The 19,039-nt window shown below is 44.7% G+C and overlaps 2 protein-coding genes across 2 annotated transcripts; one reads left to right on the plus strand and one right to left on the minus strand.

Moving 5' to 3' along the window:
• Nucleotides 1-557: 557 nt before the first annotated feature.
• Nucleotides 558-8,554, minus strand: LOC112229433 (trafficking protein particle complex subunit 3). Its single transcript, XM_024395257.2, has 5 exons — nt 8,396-8,554; nt 5,860-5,957; nt 4,395-4,494; nt 2,950-3,132; nt 558-1,831 (listed from the first exon to the last, which is right to left on the minus strand). The coding sequence occupies exons 1-5, from the start codon at nt 8,435-8,437 to the stop codon at nt 1,712-1,714; spliced, it is 543 nt and encodes a 180-aa protein (XP_024251025.1). The 5' UTR covers nt 8,438-8,554; the 3' UTR covers nt 558-1,711.
• A 14-nt stretch (nt 8,555-8,568) lies between these two features.
• On the plus strand, nt 8,569-18,093 carry LOC112229432 (zinc finger protein 345). Its single transcript, XM_024395255.2, has 2 exons — nt 8,569-8,868; nt 15,551-18,093. The coding sequence occupies exons 1-2, from the start codon at nt 8,694-8,696 to the stop codon at nt 17,743-17,745; spliced, it is 2,370 nt and encodes a 789-aa protein (XP_024251023.2). The 5' UTR covers nt 8,569-8,693; the 3' UTR covers nt 17,746-18,093.
• Nucleotides 18,094-19,039: the final 946 nt, after the last annotated feature.

Raw genomic sequence — 19,039 nt, forward strand, 5'->3', positions numbered from 1 at the left:
GCGGTGATTGACGAGGTGAGCGGTTGAGTTGGTGACTACCGGGTGACATCAGTTCATTCACAGGTGTTACGGACAGAATGGGCCTCTGGCTCAGGAACCAGAGACCTTTAACAACGTCTTGCCTTGCTAGCCCCTTCCAAACACCCTGCCCTCCCTCTCTCTCTCTCACACACACACACCTCTGTTCTTGGCACCCTGTTAAAAATGGCTGTTCCTAAAACATGGCTGTCAGACACACAGGCACATACTTCCACAGGTCCTGATTGCTTCTATGTAACCTGAACAAACCGCCGAGAGGCATTAGGTGTGTGTTATTGTTGCTTGACTGGACAAAGCTGCTCCAGAGGAACAATAGTCCCACAGTGCACTGGGGGGTGTACCCGGCGACCAGCCACAGGGGAGGAGTCTGCGTGACACTTCATTACATTCGTGTGAGGAGACCTGCAACAGGTTAACGAGGCACACAGGCCCTACTATGTTACTCACGGACAAAAGTGTTTTACCACTTGGGGGCCAGCTGAAGCTGTGATTACTGCAGTGATACAGCACACATTGGATATGTCATGATGACTTTATTATTAATGACATCAGCCTACTTCATATACCACTGCCATACAGTGTGACAGTATCTAGCATGACAACAGATAAATATCTTACACACATAGATATTAATAGAATCTTGACGATCTTTCATTTAAAAAAGGTGACAGACAAAAGTGAATATATATGTATGTTTTTATCACCGTGTACAACACAATAGAGACCATCAACTTTGACTTTATGAACTTAACAGAATTGCAAGTCAATCAAAAATCATTATGGTAAGACTCCTGGCCCTAGAAATTAACATATGAGATGAAGTATCCAAGGAGTGTCTCATCAAAGGAGCAGAGATGAACGTTGAATGGTTGGGGGAGGGAGGGGGGGTCAGATGAGCAGAAGGTCAGGAGTCATAGTTCTGCAGAAGGGTGCATCCGTAGAGAATGATAGAGCCCTTTAGTGGCCAAAAAGGCAGTTTTAGCAGGGGCAGCGTCATTGAGGGTGGCCAAAAAGGCAGTTTTAGCAGGGGCAGCGTCATTGAGGGCTTCCACCATGCTTCCGCCATTTCAAAGTAGTCAACTGGGTGGGGATTCCTATGGGTTGTCACAGACACTATAGTGGCAAAGATGAGTCCTCTACCCATCTCTATGGGTACATCTCAAAAACCACCTCTCCTTTACTTTATTTGCACTACTATCGCTGGTAGTTATGAAGCATTTAAAAGTTAATTCCACTCCGAACTATCTTTTGGTATTGTTTTCATTAGTCCACTGTTGACATAGTCTCACAGTGTTTTGCATGTCAGCAGTCAACTTTTCAAGATATTGGACTGTTAAGAAGCAGTGTCACCGGCCAAGTCATCCTGATGTAAAATGCATCATATATGGCAAAACGCATATAACTTCCACCTGTCAGACCTTTGTATTTAGACCAGTGCAGAGGAAGGAAAGGAGACATGGAGAGGAAGATGGATTTCAGACACGCCCAAGGACTTGATTTCTTGATTCTCGCTCTCTCTTTTCATTCAGTCTCTCAGTCAAGGGTTTATCATTATACATCTCTCTCTCGCTCTCTCTCTCCGTACCTCCTTGAGTGACATCAGATTGAGGATGGATGGAGAGCGGGAAGAGAAGAGTGGTGGAGGGTGGTGCTTTCTCCCTCTCTGTTTCTCTCACTCATCGCCAGCCGGAAGGTTCTCCTCCATCCTCTTGATGAACTTCATGCGGATCTCTGTGACATTGTCTCCTCTCAGGGTGTCCTGAGCAAACTTCACATCCACTGCCATCTGTACCTGGAGGAGAGAGGAAGATATTATTCACAACACGTGAACATAATAACATACACTGAGTGTACAAAACATGAAGAACACCTGCTCTTTCCAAGAACGACTGACCAGGTGAATCCAGGTTAAAAATATGATCCCTTATTGATGCCACTTGTTAAATCCACTTCAAATCAGTGTAGATGAAGGGGAGGAGACAGGTTAAAGAAGGATGTTTAAGCCTCGAGACAAATGAGACATGACTTGTGTGTGTGACATTCAGAGGCTCCCCGGTTTGTGTCAAGAACTGCAATGCTGTTGGGTTTTTCACACTCAACAGTTTGCGTGTATCAAGAATGGTCGACCACCCACAGGACAACCAGCAAACTTGACAACTGTGGGAAGCATTTCAATCAACATGGGCCAGCATCCCTGTGGAACGCTTTGGACACCTTGTAGAGTCCACATGGGCCAGCATCCCTGTGGAACGCTTTGGACACCTTGTAGAGTCCACATGGGCCAGCATCCCTGTGGAACGCTTTGGACACCTTGTAGAGTCCACATGGGCCAGCATCCCTGTGGAACGCTTTGGACACCTTGTAGAGTCCACATGGGCCAGCATCCCTGTGGAATGCTTTGGACACCTTGTAGAGTCCACATGGGCCAGCATCCCTGTGGAACGCTTTGGACACCTTGTAGAGTCCACATGGGCCAGCATCCCTGTGGAACGCTTTGGACACCTTGTAGAGTCCACATGGGCCAGCATCCCTGTGGAACGCTTTGGACACCTTGTAGAGTCCACATGGGCCAGCATCCCTGTGGAACGCTTTGGACACCTTGTCGAGTCCACATGGGCCAGCATCCCTGTGGAACGCTTTGGACACCTTGTAGAGTCCATGACCCAACGAATTGAGGTTGTTCTGAGGACAATGGGGGTGGGGGGCAACTCAATATTAAGAAGGTATTCCTACTGTTTGGTATACTCAGTGTAATTCACACTACCGTGCCAACACCCTGTGCAGGCTCTGTTATTGTCTTTTCACATTGTCCTTTTCTAGCACGGTTCCAACAGAGATGCTGGATACGTATCCAGACCAGCTTGGTTAGGCTAGTGTGAAAAGGCCTAAAGAAGCACCATCTATCTTTACCATCTCCAGAGCTCCTCGGAGTACCCCACACAGCAGGTTGGAGTAGACCAGGGAGCTGTGGTTGTCAGGCAGCTCTACAAAGTCCACAAGGGGGTTACTCTCCAGGATGAGGGACAACTCATCCCCTGCTGGGCTCCAGTTGGTCACACTGGGGGTGATGCCCAGGTACATCTTAAACGCCACCTAGTGGACAACACATGCAATCATACAATGGTGTTAGTGTTACAATGATGTTAGTACTGCATTTATAAATGGAACAGAGACTATCGCTCTCATAAGAGTCGTCACTGAATGCAGACACTGACATTGTCACATGAGTTGTACTGAGAGAGAGTTGAAGAGAGAGGACTAGGCCAGGGAGTGGACAATCTTTCTTTACCAGGGTCTCACAACAAGCGATCAAGTCGTTGAGATCTGCCCTTGTGAATGTCTCTTTTAAAAACTGTATGATGGAAGTTCGGTTGTTAGTCAATGTCAAAGCTTGCTAGCGAGAGCTGCCCCGTCTTGCGGTTGAGTTGCTGAAATGTGCATAAACATGGGGACATATGCAACTCTGGTCTCTAAACACTCTCGTCGCAGAGTGCGAAGTCGTCATGTGTCTCCTCCTTGAACATGACTGGTCGCTGGTAGCAAGTTGGCTGATTATCTCAGTCTAAACGGCAGTTGAGGCTACCAGTTCAATATCCAGCACAACATTCCATACTACTGCCTTCCCTATAACTGAACCTACAGTGAGAGGTTAGACCTGTGAAAGGACTTAGTAGCACTGTTAGAACAGAGTGCTGAGGGAGCCTGGATGTCAACCACCAGGTGAGACAAGTAGTGTTTGAGCTTGACAAGTCTACAGCGATTTAGTACTGGGCCTGATGCTCAGGAGTACAGCAGACTACTGTCTGACCACATAGACACAAGCACGAGTTTGTGTTTGTATGTGTGCATGGTCATTCCTTCAGTTTGAACTAAATGTACTTAGGCGAGGGGTGGTTTCACCCTGGGTGTAGGTTGATAATGCTGCCAGGACTATTGTATAACAAAGACAACAAGCAGTGAAGGACAATAGCCCACACACACACACACACAGGGGAAAGCGGCCAGTTGGCTTTGCGGTGGCATAGCTGAGATGCTTCCCTAGCTGAGTGAGTGCAGAAAAATGAAAAGCAGTAGAGAGAAGCTATGAAAGCTCAGAAACTACGCAGACTACTGCAGGTTGGAGTTCAAATTCCAGTCGCTGACTCCCTCGCTCTCTACTAACTCACTCATTCACTCGTTCATAGTCAACCTCCTTCCCTCAGTCTTTTTCCCAGCTCTCTCTCTCTCTCTCTCTCTCTCCTGTCCTTTTCGCTTTCCCTGTCTGCTTCTTTCTTCATATTTTCTTCCCCCTCGCCTCTCTTTTCTGGGAGGGTTCCATGGTCACGCTCTGATTGGCTCAGGGACGTTCCCGTTACCTTAGCGATGACATCGGCCGTTTCTCTGAAATCCTGACACCTCCCAATGCTGGATCGCGCCAAGAAGTCTTCGATGAGACGCACTCCGATATTATATCCCCTGGGAAAAAACAAGAGAGGGGAAAAAACAGTGAGTAAAGAATGGTGCCAAATACTCTACCACTTTAGAGCAGAGATTCACACCTCCCTTAAAGATGTCTTACTCTACCACTTTAGAGCAGAGATTCACACCTTCCTTAAAGATGTCTTACTCTACCACTTTAGAGCAGAGATTCCACACCTCCCTTAAAGATGTCTTACTCTACCACTTTAGAGCAGAGATTCCACACCTCCCTTAAAGATGTCTTACTCTACCACTTTAGAGCAGAGATTCCACACCTCCCTTAAAGATGTCTTACTCTACCACTTTAGAGCAGAGATTCCACACCTCCCTTAAAGATGTCTTACTCTACCACTTTAGAGCAGAGATTCCACACCTCCCTTAAAGATGTCTTACTCTACCACTTTAGAGCAGAGATTCACACCTCCCTTAAAGATGTCTTACTCTACCACTTTAGAGCAGAGATTCACACCTCCCTTAAAGATGTCTTACTCTACCACTTTAGAGCAGAGATTCACACCTCCCTTAAAGATGTCTTACTTTACCACTTTAGAGCAGAGATTCACACCTCCCTTAAAGATGTCTTACTTCTACCACTTTAGAGAGCAGAGATTCACACCTCCCTTAAAGATGTCTTACTTTACCACTTTAGAGCAGAGATTCACACCTCCCTTAAAGATGTCTTACTTTACCACTTTAGAGCAGAGATTCACACCTCCCTTAAAGATGTCTTACTCTACCACTTTAGAGCAGAGATTCACACCTTCCTTAAAGATGTCTCACATTAGAGCAGAGATTCCACACCTCCCTTAAAGATGTCTTACTTTACCACTGTAGAGCAGAGATTCACACCTCCCTTAAATATTTCAGACATGAACACTGGCTTAGTCAGACCTCAACGCTGAATTGAGCAAAGCTGAAAGAGGGAGAGAGCTATAGACAAACATCTGGACCCTATTAAGGAGTAAGATGAGATCGTCACCTGATTGAACCATATTTGGGACGTGCTACAGTAGGTGTATTAGTTAGGCAGAGCAGAAAACCTTTACAGACCCTTTCAGACCAACTCACACACTACATCATTGGTCTATTGGTTTCTAGGGTTAAGTTCAAGAGGGATGGAGAATTTGTCCGTGTGCTGCAGGTTAACGGGAAACTTCAGATGCCGAAAGCAGTAGCTCCACTTTATCCATTTGCAGAGTAAAGGATAAACTGAAAATGAAACGTTGAGGAGTGGCACATTTTACACGTTCACAACAAGCAGCACACTTCACACACACGTGACTCAATTACTCTCCTTGTCTCCTTTCCTTGATCAGTGAAAGGGCTAAGCAGAGTTTGTTGAGAAGAAGATAAGAGACTCACATCTTATCCAGTTGTTTGTTGACCTCCTCGTCGTTCTCATAGTCCTTACACAGCTGGGTTACCAGGGCTCCGTACGTCAGAGTGAACAGCTCAGAGTTCTACACAGAGAAACAGAGATCTATTGGGTGAAATTCCACAGTGTGCAATCACAGCCGCAAGATTTGTGACCTGTTGCCACAAGAAAAGGGCAACCAGTGAAAAACATACACCATTGTAAATACAACCCATATTTAAAAAGTTAGGACACACATTCAAGTTAGTTTGTTTTGTTTTAACCATTTTCTACATTGTAGAATAATAGTAAAGACATCAAAACTATGAAATAACATTTATTTATTTTACCTTTATTTAACTAGGCAAGTCAGTTAAGAACAAACTCTTATTTTCAATGACGGCCTAGGAACAGTGGGTTAACTGCCATGTTCAGGGGCAGAACGACAGATTTTTACCCTGTCAGCTCGGGGAATCGATCTTGTAACCTTTCAGTTACTAGTCCAATGCCCTAACCATTAGGCTACCTGCCGCCCCAATGCAATCATGTAGTAAACAAAAAAGTGTTTAACAATATTTGAGATTCTTCAAAGTAGCCACCCTTTGCCTTGATGACAGCTTGGCATTATCAGAAACCAGCTTCAGAAAGTAGTCAACGGGATGTTTTTCCAACAGTCTTCAAGGAGTTCCCACATATGCTGAGCACTTGTTGGCTGCTTTTCCTTCACTACTCCATGTCTCACAAAGACACGGTGGTTGGAACCAAACATCTCACATCTGGACTCATCAGAGCAAAGGCCAAATTTCCACCAGTCTAATGTCGATTGCTCGTGTTTCTTGGTCCAAGCAAGTCTCTTATTATTATTGGTGTCCTTTAGTAGTGGTTTCTTTGACGCCATTCGACCATGAAGGCCTGATTCACGTAGTCTCCTCTGAACAGTTGATGTTGAGATGTGTCTGTTACTTGAACTCTGTGAAGCATTTATTTGTGCTGAAATTTCAAAGGCTGGTAACTCTAATGAACATATCCTCAGCGGCAGACGTAACTCTGGGTCTTCCATTCCTGTGGCGGTCCTCATGAGAGCCAGTTAACTCTAATGAACGTATCCTCTGCAGCAGAGGTAACTCTGGGTCTTCCATTCCTGTGGCGGTCCTCATGAGAGCCAGTTTCATCATAGCGCTTGATGGATTTTGCGACTGCACTTTCAAAGTTTTTGAAATGTTCCGTTTTGACTGACCTTCACGTCTTAAAGTAAAAATGAACTGTTGTTTCTCTTTGCTTATTTGAGCTGTTCTGCCATAATATGGACTTGGGCTTTACCATTTAGGGCTATCATCTATATACCACCCCTACCATGTCACAACACAACCGATTGGCTCAAACGCATTAAGAAGGAAAGAAATTCCACAAATTAACAAGGCACACTTGTTAATATAAATGCATTCCAGGTGACTATCTCATGAAGCTGGTTGAGAGAATGCCAAGAGTGTGCAAAGTTGTCATCAAGGCAAAGGGTGGCTACTTATAAACTTAATATATATATTTAGATTTGTTTAATGCTTTTTTGGTTACTACATTATTCCATATGTGTTATTCCATAGTTGATGTTTTCACTATTATTCTACAATGTAGAAAACTGTAAAAACAAAGAAAAAAACATGAGTAGGTGTGTCCTAAATTGACTGGTACAGGAGTTACAACACTGTATATAGACATTTTAAATGTTATTTTGGAGCTGAGTGTAATGTTTACTGTTCATGTTTTATTGTTAATTTCACTTTTGTTTATTATCTATTTCACTTGCTTTGGCAATGTAAACATGTTTCCCATCCCAATAAAGCCCCTTATAATGAAATTGAATAGAGTAGGAGAAAACTTAGTTGCCAGCACCCCCTGGTGTAAAAACGTCAAAACTACAAACATCTTTAATTGATTCAAAGACAGTGAATGATTTATTATATTGTAGATAAGTCATTTTCACAAATTAATTCGGCCTTACTAAAGTACGTAGCGTAGACTTGGGTCGGGTACATGGGTCAGCTACCTACGATGAAGAACCAATATCATCGGGGCAAATTTTGATATGCCAATTGCCATCCATGCCAGGCTCATCCATGCCAGGCTAACAGCTCATGTTTAACAAATGCGAAAGGTAACTATGCCCGAATAAAACAATTATAAACACTTACTGGCATTTTAGTAACTAGCTAGCTGCAAACAAGCTGCAGTGACTTAGTGAGTGTGCCATGGTGCTAGAATAGCGAATTAAATGCTAGTTACAATAACTTGCTAGCCAGAATAGCTTCCTGTATTTGTCATTCATTAAATGATCACTGAATATCAAATTTGCACTACAGTTAAGCTGATGTGTCGGTAATACTTCATCAAAACGCGCATTGTTATATTAACACATTAAGCTGTTTTTGGCGGTTAATAAAAGGCAGTTTGTCGTCTAAATTAGCTACCGTTAGTTTAATTTAATACTGTAGCTAGCTAGCATTAATTGAGTATGCTAAGTAGCATTAGCATAACGCGACTCCTTACCATCTTCTTGCCGTCAGTGGTTCGGTTGGATTGCCTTGACATAGTGTATTGGGTTACAGGCTTGTACAGATGATTGAGTAGTTATCCTTTATTTATTCGTTTCTTTGAGAGCGGTCCCTGTGATCTATTTTCTGTCTCAGCTGTCAAACACCCAACTTCCTGAAAAACAGGAACCGGAATCAGCGGAGGATTGTGGGAAATAGCAGCACCATCATCTGGAATACATTTTCTTCCTCTGGCGTAAAAAAAATATAGCTGACAAAAACACAAAGAAACCTCGACTTTCATACCTCTCAAAATGTCAAAACTGGCGTTGTTCAATGTGTATATTACTGAACGGCTAACAGCGGCGGCTGTAGAGATAGCTGGAGTAGTAGAGAGAACAGTAACTGAGTACCAGGAGGAAATCTCTCGTTCAAAGGAGGAGAACGAACGTCTTCGACGTCTGCTGGATTTCAAACCGCACAGAACAGGTTTGTGTTGATTTAACGGTACATCGATCGAATCAAGTACCGATAGTTAATGATGTAAATACCCACTACTTGCTCTGTTCAACTTGAATCAGCAGTATTTGGGGATTTATTTATCAAACAGTAACTAACTAGCTAGGTAAACATCTTGTAAACAAAACATGAGCTAATGTTATTGCATGAGTTTCATAGGACTGGCGTTCTATAGCTCAGCGGGTCCCAAACTAGGGGTCGCGACCCCATGTTTAATTCCACAATATATATATATAACTCAGCAAAAAAAAAAAAAACAATGTCCCTTTTTCAGGACCCTGTCTTTCAAAGATAATTCGTAAAAATCCAAATAACTTCACAGATCTTCATTGTAAAGGGTTTAAACACTGTTTCCCATGCTTGTTCAATGAACCATAACAATTCCTGTGGAACGGTCGTTAAGACACTAACAGCTTACAGACCGTAGGCAATTAAGGTTACAGTTATGAACACTTCAGACACTACAGAGGCCTTTCTACTGACTGAAAAAAACACCAAAAGAAAGATGCCCAGGGTCCCTGCTCATCTGTGTGAATGTGCCTTAGGCATGCTGCAAGGAGGCATGAGGACTGCAGATGTGGCCAGGGCAATACATTTCAATGTCCGTACTGCGAGACGCCAAAGACAGCACTACAGGGAGACAGGACTGACAGCTGATCGTCCTCACAGTGGCAGACCATGTGTAACAACACCTGCACAGGATCGGTACATCCGTACATCACACCTGCAGGACAGGTACAGGGTGGCAACAACAACTGCCCGCGTTACACCAGGAATGCACAATCCCTCCATCAGTGCTCAGACTGTCCGCAATAGGCTGAGGCTGGACTGAGGGTTTGTAGGCCTGTTGTAAGGCAGGTCCTCACCAGACATCACCGGCAACAGCGCCGCCTATGGGCACAAACCCACCGTTGCTGGACCAGACAGGACAGGCAAAAAGTGCTCTTCACTGACAAGTCACGGTTTTGTCTCACCAGGGGTGATGGTCGGATTCGCGTTTATTGTTGAAGGAATGAGCGTTACACCGAGGCCTGTACTCTGGAGCGGTTTGGAGGTTGCGGGTCCGTCATAGTCTGGGGCGGTGTGTCACAGCATCATCGGACTGAGCTTGTTGTCATTGCAGGCAATCTCAGCGCTGTGCGTTACAGGGAAGACATCCTCCTCCCTCATGTGGTACCCTTCCTGCAGGCTCATCCTGACACGACCCTCCAGCATGACAATGCCACCAGCCATACTGCTTGTTCTGTGCGTGATTTCCTGCAAGACAGGAATGTCATTGTTCTGCCACGGCCTGCAACGAGCCCAGATCACGTCTGGGACCTATTGGATCGGAGGGTGAGGGCTAGGGCCACTCCCCCCAGAAATGTCCGGGAACTGGCAGGTGCCTTGGTGGAAGAGTGGGGTAACATCTCACAGCAGGAACTGGCAAATCTGGTGCAGTCCATGAGGAGGAGATGCACTGCAGTACTTAATGCAGCTGGTGGCCACACCAGATACATCATCTTTGTCACTCAATCATTGTAATGTGGCTAACCTTAAATCTAAATTAGAATTATTCAAATCTATTCAAATTCAACCAGAGAGCGCCCTTAAATCGTGGGAAAAGGCTATACTTGACCGTTGCACTTGAATCATTTCCATGGTGAATGGCTAAGCCTGCTATGCTATGAAACCACACACTATTGCAGAGACTTTGATGTTACTGGCCACAATTGATATGGTGAAAACAATGTGTGGGGAGGCAGAGGCACAAAAACTCACAGTACCTTTGTCAGATAACACTATGAAACTAAGAATTGATGCTATAGCTATCAGGCAAGAGGAAACTCTGACTGAATGACTAAAATGCTCTGCAAATTGATGTATGCTGTGAGGGCCGAGATGCATTGTCTTTGGTTCGCTTCATGTCGGGGATGCTATTTACGAGGACATATTCTTCTGTATTACGATTCCCGAGCATGAAACGGCACAGGGGATGTTAAGTGTGCTGCATGCGGCTTTCTTTTTCCCATGCAGTTAAGCAGAAACCACGCCCCGTTATTCAGAGGGGCATTCTACTACGCTCCCATTGGCTAGTTAGCGTTGTCTCACCCACAGGCAGTCAGTGCAGAGACAGTGACCTTCCAAAGTATTGATGGAAAGTGTAATTGAACAATTAGCTGCCTACCATAATGCAGGCCTATGACTATCATGTTTGGTAACATTTGCTCATGTATTTATTTTCAAAGTTTGAAAGAGTTGTACAAATGTCTCAGAGAAGCTGAATTCCCTCAATTGAAGGTCAGCTAAGTTAACCTAGGGTACTTAACGTTACTAGCTTGGTATTTGAAGTTATATTATCATTAGTAGTTTATTATTAGGTAAAAGCACATGCTTATTATTAATAATTTCTCAGATATTTTAGCAAATCATTCATTCGAATACACTATGCTACAGCCATTGAATCTGTCTGAGCATTAAGGGATGTTAATGGCTAGGTCGTGTTATTATATTTTCAATCTTGAAATTCAAGGAATAATGTTATTCATCAGTGACTAAAATTTCGCTCTACGTGATATTCACTTCCGGACTTGGAGAGCGCTCAAAGCATTGTAGAAAACCCCTCGGAATGGTTAGCTCTTTAAACAGGTCAACATTCACAAAGCTGCAGGGCCAGATGGATTACCAGGATGTGTACTCAAAGCATGAGCGGACCAACTGTCAAGTGTCTTCACTGACATTTTCAACCTCTCCCTGACTGAGCCTGTAATACCTACATGTTTCAAGCAGACCACAATAGTCCCTGTGCTCAAGGAAGTGAAGGTAACTTACCTAAATGATTACCGACCCGTAGCACTCACGTCTGTAGCCATGGAGGGCTTTGAAAGGCTGGTCATGGCTCACAACACCATCATCCCAGAAACCCTAGACCCACTCCAATTCGCATACCGTCCCAACAGATCCACAGATGACGCAATCTCAATCACACTCCACACTGCCCTTTCTCACCTGGACAAAAGGAATACCTATGTGAGAATGCTGTTCATTGAACACAGCTCAGCGTTCAACACCATAGTGCCCACAAAGCTCATCACTAAGGACCCTGCGGCTAAACACCTCCCTCTGCAACTGGATCCTGGACTTCCTGACGGGCCGCCCCCAGGTGGTAAGAGAAGGCAACAACACGTCTGCCACGCTGATCCTTAACACTGGGGCCCCTCAGGGGTGTGTACTTAGTCCCCTCCTGTATTCCCTGTTCACCCACGACTGCGTGGCCAAACACGACTCCCAACACCATCATTAAGTTTGCTGACGACACAACAGTGGTAGGCCTGATCACCGACAACGATGAGGAGGTCAGAGACCTGGCAGTGTGGTGCCATGACAACATCTCCCTCAATGTGAGCAAGACAAAGGAGCTGATCGTGGACTGCAGGAAAAGGGGGGCTGAACAGGCCCCCATTAACATCGACGGGGCTGTAGTGGAGCAGGTTGAGAGCTTCAAGTTCCATGGTGTCCACATCACCAACAAACTATCATGGTCCAAACATACCAAGACAGTCGTAAAAAGGGTACGACAAGACCTTTTCCCCCTCAGGAGACTGAAAAGATTTGGCATGGGTCCCCAGATCCTCAAAGTTCTACAGCTGCACCATTGAGAGCATCCTGACAGGTTGCATCCCCGCCTGGTATGGCATCGGACCATAAGGCGCTACAGAGGGTAGTGTGAATGGCCCAGTACATCACTGGGGTCAAACTTCCTGCCATCCAGGACCTATACAATAGGTAATGTCAAATGAAAGCCCATACAATTGTCAGAGACTCCAGTCACCCAAGTTAGGAAAGGCCATTTCTAAGTGACTCCAAACGTTTGAACTGTAGTGTGTGTGTGTGTGTGTGTGTGTGTGTGTGTGTGTGTGTGTGTATGTATATATGTATGTGTGTATATATATATATATATTAATATATTAATTATTTATATATAATTATTTATATATACACTGCTCAAAAAAATAAAGGGAACACTAAAATAACACATCCTAGATCTGAATGAATGAAATATTCTTATTAAATACTTTTTTCTTTACATAGTTGAATGTGCTGACAACAAAAATCACACAAAAATGATCAATGGAAATCAAATTGATCAGGAGTCCAGTCTAAATTAAAGTGGAAAACCACACTACAGGCTGATCCAACTTTGATGTAATGTCCTTAAAACAAGTCAAAATGAGGCTCCGTAGTGTGTGTGGCCTCCCTACAATGCCTGGACATGCTCCTGATGAGGTGGCGGATGGTCTCCTGAGGGATCTCCTCCCAGACCTGGACTAAAGCATCCGCCAACTCCTGGACAGTCTGTGGTGCAACGGCCTCCTCCACGGCCTCCTCCACGTCTCCTGATGTACTGGCATGTCTCCTGGTAGCGCCTCCATGCTCTGGACACTACGCTGACAGACACAGCAAACCTTCTTGCCACAGCTCGCATTGATGTGCCATCCTGGATGAGCTGCACTACCTGAGCCACTGAGTTGGTGGATGGAGCGGAACATGATGTCCCAGATGTGCTCAATTGGATTCAGGTCTGGGGAACGGGCGGGCCAGTCCATAGCATCAATGCCTTCCTCTTGCAGGAACTGCTGACACACTCCAGCCACATGAGGTCTAGCATTGTCTTGCATTAGGAGGAACCCAGGGCCAACCGCACCAGCATATGGTCTCACAAGGGATCTGAGGATCTCATCTCGATACCTAATGGCAGTCAGGCTACATGGAGGGCTGTGCGGCCCCCCCAAAGAAATGCCACCCCACACCATGACTGACCCACCACCAAACCGGTCATGCTGGAGGATGTTGCAGGCAGCAGAATGTTCTCCACGGCGTCTCCAGACTCTGTCAGACTCTACAAGCATTTCGCTACACCACAAGCATTTCGCTACACTCGCATTAACATCTGCTAACCATGTGTATGTGACAAATTAAAAAATTGATTTGTCACGTCTGTCACATGTGCTCAGTGTGAACCTGCTTTCATCTGTGAAGAGCACAGGGCGCCAGTGGCGAATTTGCCAATCTTGGTTTTCTCTGGCAAATTTCAATCGTCCTGCACGGTGTTGGGCTGTAAGCACAACCCTCACCTGTGGACTTCGGGCCCTCATACCACCCTCATGGAGTCTGTTTCTGACCGTTTGAGCAGACACATGCACATTTGTGGCCTGTTGGAGGTCATTTTGCAGGGCTCTGGCAGTGCTCCTCCTGCTCCTCCTTGCACAAAGGCAGAGGTAGCAGTCCTGCTGCTGGGTTGTTGCCCTCCTACGGCCTCCTCCACGTCTCCTGATGTACTGGCCTGTCTCCTGGTAGCGCCTCCATGCTCTGGACACTACGCTGACAGACACAGCAAACCTTCTTGCCACAGCTCGCATTGATGTGCCATCCTGGATGAGCTGCACTACCTGAGCCACTTGTGTGGGTTGTAGACTCTGTCTCATGCTACCACTAGAGTGAAAGCACCGCCAGCATTCAAAGGTGACCAAAACATCAGCCAGAAAGCATAGGAACTGAGAAGTGGTCTGTGGTACCCACCTGCAGAACAACTCCTTTATTGGGAGTGTCTTGCTAATTGCCTATAATTTCCACCTGTTGTCTATTCCATTTGCACAACAGCATGTGAAATTTATTGTCAATCAGTGTTGCTTCCTAAGTGGACAGTTTGATTTCACAGAAGTGTGATTGACTTGGAGTTACATAGTGTTGTTTAAATACACACACGTTATTTATATATATATATATATATATAGATGTAGATATTACTCCAAACGTCAACAGTGAAGAGACGACTCCGGGATGCTGGCCTTCTGAACTATACTGTACTGAACTCTACCTTACTCTGCTCTACTCTGCTGTGCTGCACTGAGGTGTCCAAACTTATGAAACATGAGAATGACATTCATATCCATAACTATGCATTTATGTGTAGTACAGATCAGGGACCCATGATGTAATTCTGTTACCGTAATGAACTTTTAAATCAATAGTTTTTGTTTGACATACATTTTTAAGGTGAAAAAACTCAAAGCGTAATTCTGATGCCATGAAATTTCTCATATATTGGTTGAATGCACGGACCGTAAATCACTCTGCATAAGAGCGTCCGCTGAATGACCCCTATTTGAATGTAAAAACAAACACTTGCAACCCATGCTGGGTATTATTCTAATGAGCTCTGCCCCCAAACAAGTAGAAATTTGGTCGGACCAGAGCGAATCATACACATCTAGGTACGACAAAGTTCAGTACAGTACAGCAGAGTAATTCAGTAGAGTACACTACATTGTACTGTACTTTACTTTGCTGTACTGTACTATACTTTACTGTATTTTACTGTGCTGTCCAAACTTGTGAAACATAGATGTCTATGATTGGTTCGGACGTCCGTGGATGTTGGAATAAAGGCCAATCTGGACCGCACCAAAGAAAGACTATCATGTTGAATAATGCAAGGGAGAGAGACATTCTGACATCAACGTTACCTGTCAAGGTCAGGTCTTGAGTCCGAGGAAAGTCAGAGTCCTGGACTCGGGTACTACCACACTGGATAGACATATGTTATTTACATTTTTTTAAAGTTCAATTATGTATTGATCTCTTAATGATCCCTTTCCTCCCCTTTTTCTAGACCCCCAGCAGCTTACTCTCCCAGTCTCTGAAGAAGAGGTTCCCCCTGAGCGGCAGCACTGTGAGCAGAAGTGGAGCCCCAGTCTGGAGAAGGACCCAGAGCCCACACAGATTAAAGATGAACAAGAGGAAATCAGGACCAATCAGGAGGAAGAGCAGCTTGAAGGGCTGGAGTCTGATACCAAAGACTCCATATTCACCGTCTGTGAGGAAAGTGACTGTGATCCGATGGATTTCTCGAGCCAAATTTCCGAGAGCAGAGAGGGGGATGTGTTATGTGTCCGCATTCCTCAAGAGATCAAAACCGAGCCTGATGGAGAGCTCTACACGGTATCAGAAGCAACCAGTGCATCACACTCCCTCTCAGAAGGATATCCAGGCTGTTCGGCAGCTCATAGTGAAAACAGTGGAAGTGGCAATGAGGTGGAGAGTGAGGGACTACCGTCAGGATCAAAGGCACTGAAATCACCCAGAAAACAAGCAAAGAAAAGACTAAGCTCCCATACCTCTGCTGGAAGCGGGGTGACCACAAATGCTGCTCCTCCGTATTGTTGCAAGTTGTGTGGAAGTACATTTGTATACATTGGTCCTTTAGTTAATCATGTGAAAAATGTGCACACAAAGCTTACTGCAGAATACCGTTGTGGTGTGTGTGAAGAAGTCTTTGAGTCCATAGCAAGTCTGACAGAGCACCTGCAAACCCACATTAAAGCAACACGCACTTGTAATGTTTGTGGCAAATGCTTCCCTAGTGATTCTAGTATGAGAACACACATGGTAACGCACACAGGAGAGAAACAGTATCAATGCAAAGAATGTGGAAAATGTTTCAAAAATAAGGGCTATATGCACTTGCATATGAGGCGTCACACAGGGGAGACACCATTTTGGTGCAAAGATTGTGGTGAAAGTTTCACTTGTAAGGGATACTTGAAAACGCATATGAAGTTCCACACAAGTGAGGAACCACAGCCCACACTGATTAAAGATAAACAACAGGAACTTGGGATCAGACGGGAGGAAGAGCAGCTTGAAGGGCTGGAGTCTGATACCAAAGACTCCATATTCACCGTCTGTGAGGAAAGTGACTGTGATCCGATGGATTTCTCCAGCCAAATTTCCGAGAGCAGAGAGGGGGATGTGTTATGTGTCCGCATTCCTCAAGAGATCAAAACCGAGCCTGATGGAGAGCTCTACACGGTATCAGAAGCAACCAGTGCCTCACACGCCCTCTCAGAAGGATATCCAGGCTGTTCGGCAGCTCACAGTGAAAACAGTGGAAGTGGCAATGAGGTGGAGAGCGAGGGACTACCGTCAGGATCAAAGGCACTGAAATCACCCAGAAAATGGGCAAGCACCCATAGCCGTGCTAGAGGCAAGGTGACCACAAATGCTTCTCCTTATTGTTGCAAGTTGTGTGGAAGTACATTTGTGTACATTGGTCCTTTAGTTAATCATGTGAAAAATGTGCACACAAAACATACGAAAATGTGTGGTGTGTGTGAGGAGGTATTCGAGTCCATAGCAAGTCTGACAGAGCACCTCCAATCCCACATTAAAGCAACACGCACTTGTAATGTTTGTGGCAAATGCTTCCCTAGTGATGCTAATCTGAGAACACACATGGTGTCTCACACAGGAGAGAAACAATATCAATGTAAGGAATGTGGGAAAAGTTTCAAAACTAAGGCATATATGAAATTGCATATGAGACTTCACACGGGGGAGAAACCATTTCAGTGCAAAGAATGTGGAGAAAGTTTCACTTGTAATGGATACTTGAGAGCACATATGAAGTTCCACACAGGGGAGAAATCATATCGGTGTAAGGACTGTGGGCAAGACTTCGACCAGAAGGAACAACTGGAAACGCACATGTGGACTCACCAAGGTCAGAAACCACATGGTTGCAAACAGTGTCCGAAAAGCTTCAAGCGCAAGGAAGAACTGACCAGACACACAGCGGTTCACACAGGAGAGAGACCTTTCAAGTGCACTGTGTGTGGACATTGCTTTGCCACCCCAGGCAACCTGACACAACACCTAACCACTCACTCTGGAGAGAAACCGTATCACTGCAAACTGTGCAGCAGATGCTTTAGAAACAATCCACTACTTAAAAGTCACCTGAGGAATCGTCACAAATGTTATGACAGTGCCATATTGTCAGAAGATGACTTAAGTTCCTCCGTATGATGTGGGAGTGCCCTGTAGTTAAATGCTTCTAGGACAAAGTTACAAAATTGATGTTGGCTCTTACATTGATGTCACCTCACTGTCTCCCATTTAACCAGTAGATACAGATACTATTAGGAGTTTTAACATCAGAATTATCGACAGTGAGAATGAATGGTGCTGGTCAAGGAACAACAGACCTGGACAAATATACTTGACTCTGTAAAGAATAATCTCAGCTAAAGCCCAACACATAGATAGATACATACAGTGCCTTGCGAAAGTATTCGGCCCCCTTGAACTTTGCGACCTTTTGCCACATTTCAGGCTTCAAACATAAAGATATAAAACTGTATTTTTTTGTGAAGAATCAACAACAAGTGGGACACAATCATGAAGTGGAACGACATTTATTGGATATTTCAAACTTTTTTAACAAATCAAAAACTGAAAAATTGGCCGTGCAAAATTATACAGCCCCCTTAAGTTAATACTTTGTAGCGCCACCTTTTGCTGCGATTACAGCTGTAAGTCGCTTGGGGTATGTCTCTATCAGTTTTGCACATCGAGATAAATTTTTTCCCATTCTTGCAAAACAGCTCGAGCTCAGTGAGGTTGGATGGAGAGCATTTGTGAACAGCAGTTTTCAGTTCTTTCCACAGATTCTCGATTGGATTCAGGTCTGGACTTTGACTTGGCCATTCTAACACCTGGATATGTTTATTTTTGAACCATTCCATTGTAGATTTTGCTTTATGTTTTGGATCATTGTCTTGTTGGAAGACAAATTTCATCCCAGTCTCAGGTCTTTTGCAGACTCCATCAGGTTTTCTTCCAGAATGGTCCTGTATTTGGCTCCATCCATCTTCCCATCAATTTTAACCATCTTCCCTGTCCCTGCTGAAGAAAAGCAGGCCCAAACCATGATGCTGCCACCACCATGTTTGACAGTGGGGATGGTGTGTTCAGGGTGATGGGCTGTGTTGCTTTTACGCCAAACATAACGTTTTGCATTGTTGCCAAAAAGTTCAATTTTGGTTTCATCTGACCAGAGCACCTTCTTCCACATGTTTGGTGTGTCTCCCAGGTGGCTTGTGGCAAACTTGAAACAACACTTATGGATATCTTTAAGAAATGGCTTTCTTCTTGCCACTCTTCCATAAAGGCCAGATTTGTGCAATATACGACTGATTGTTGTCCTATGGACAGAGTCTCCCACCTCAGCTGTAGATCTCTGCAGTTCATCCAGAGTGATCATGGGCCTCTTGGCTGCATCTCTGATCAGTCTTCTCCTTGTATGAGCTGAAAGTTTAGA

The sequence above is a fragment of the Oncorhynchus tshawytscha genome, linkage group LG31, assembly GCF_018296145.1.
Source record: "Oncorhynchus tshawytscha isolate Ot180627B linkage group LG31, Otsh_v2.0, whole genome shotgun sequence".
Taxonomy (NCBI): Eukaryota; Metazoa; Chordata; class Actinopteri; order Salmoniformes; family Salmonidae; genus Oncorhynchus; species Oncorhynchus tshawytscha.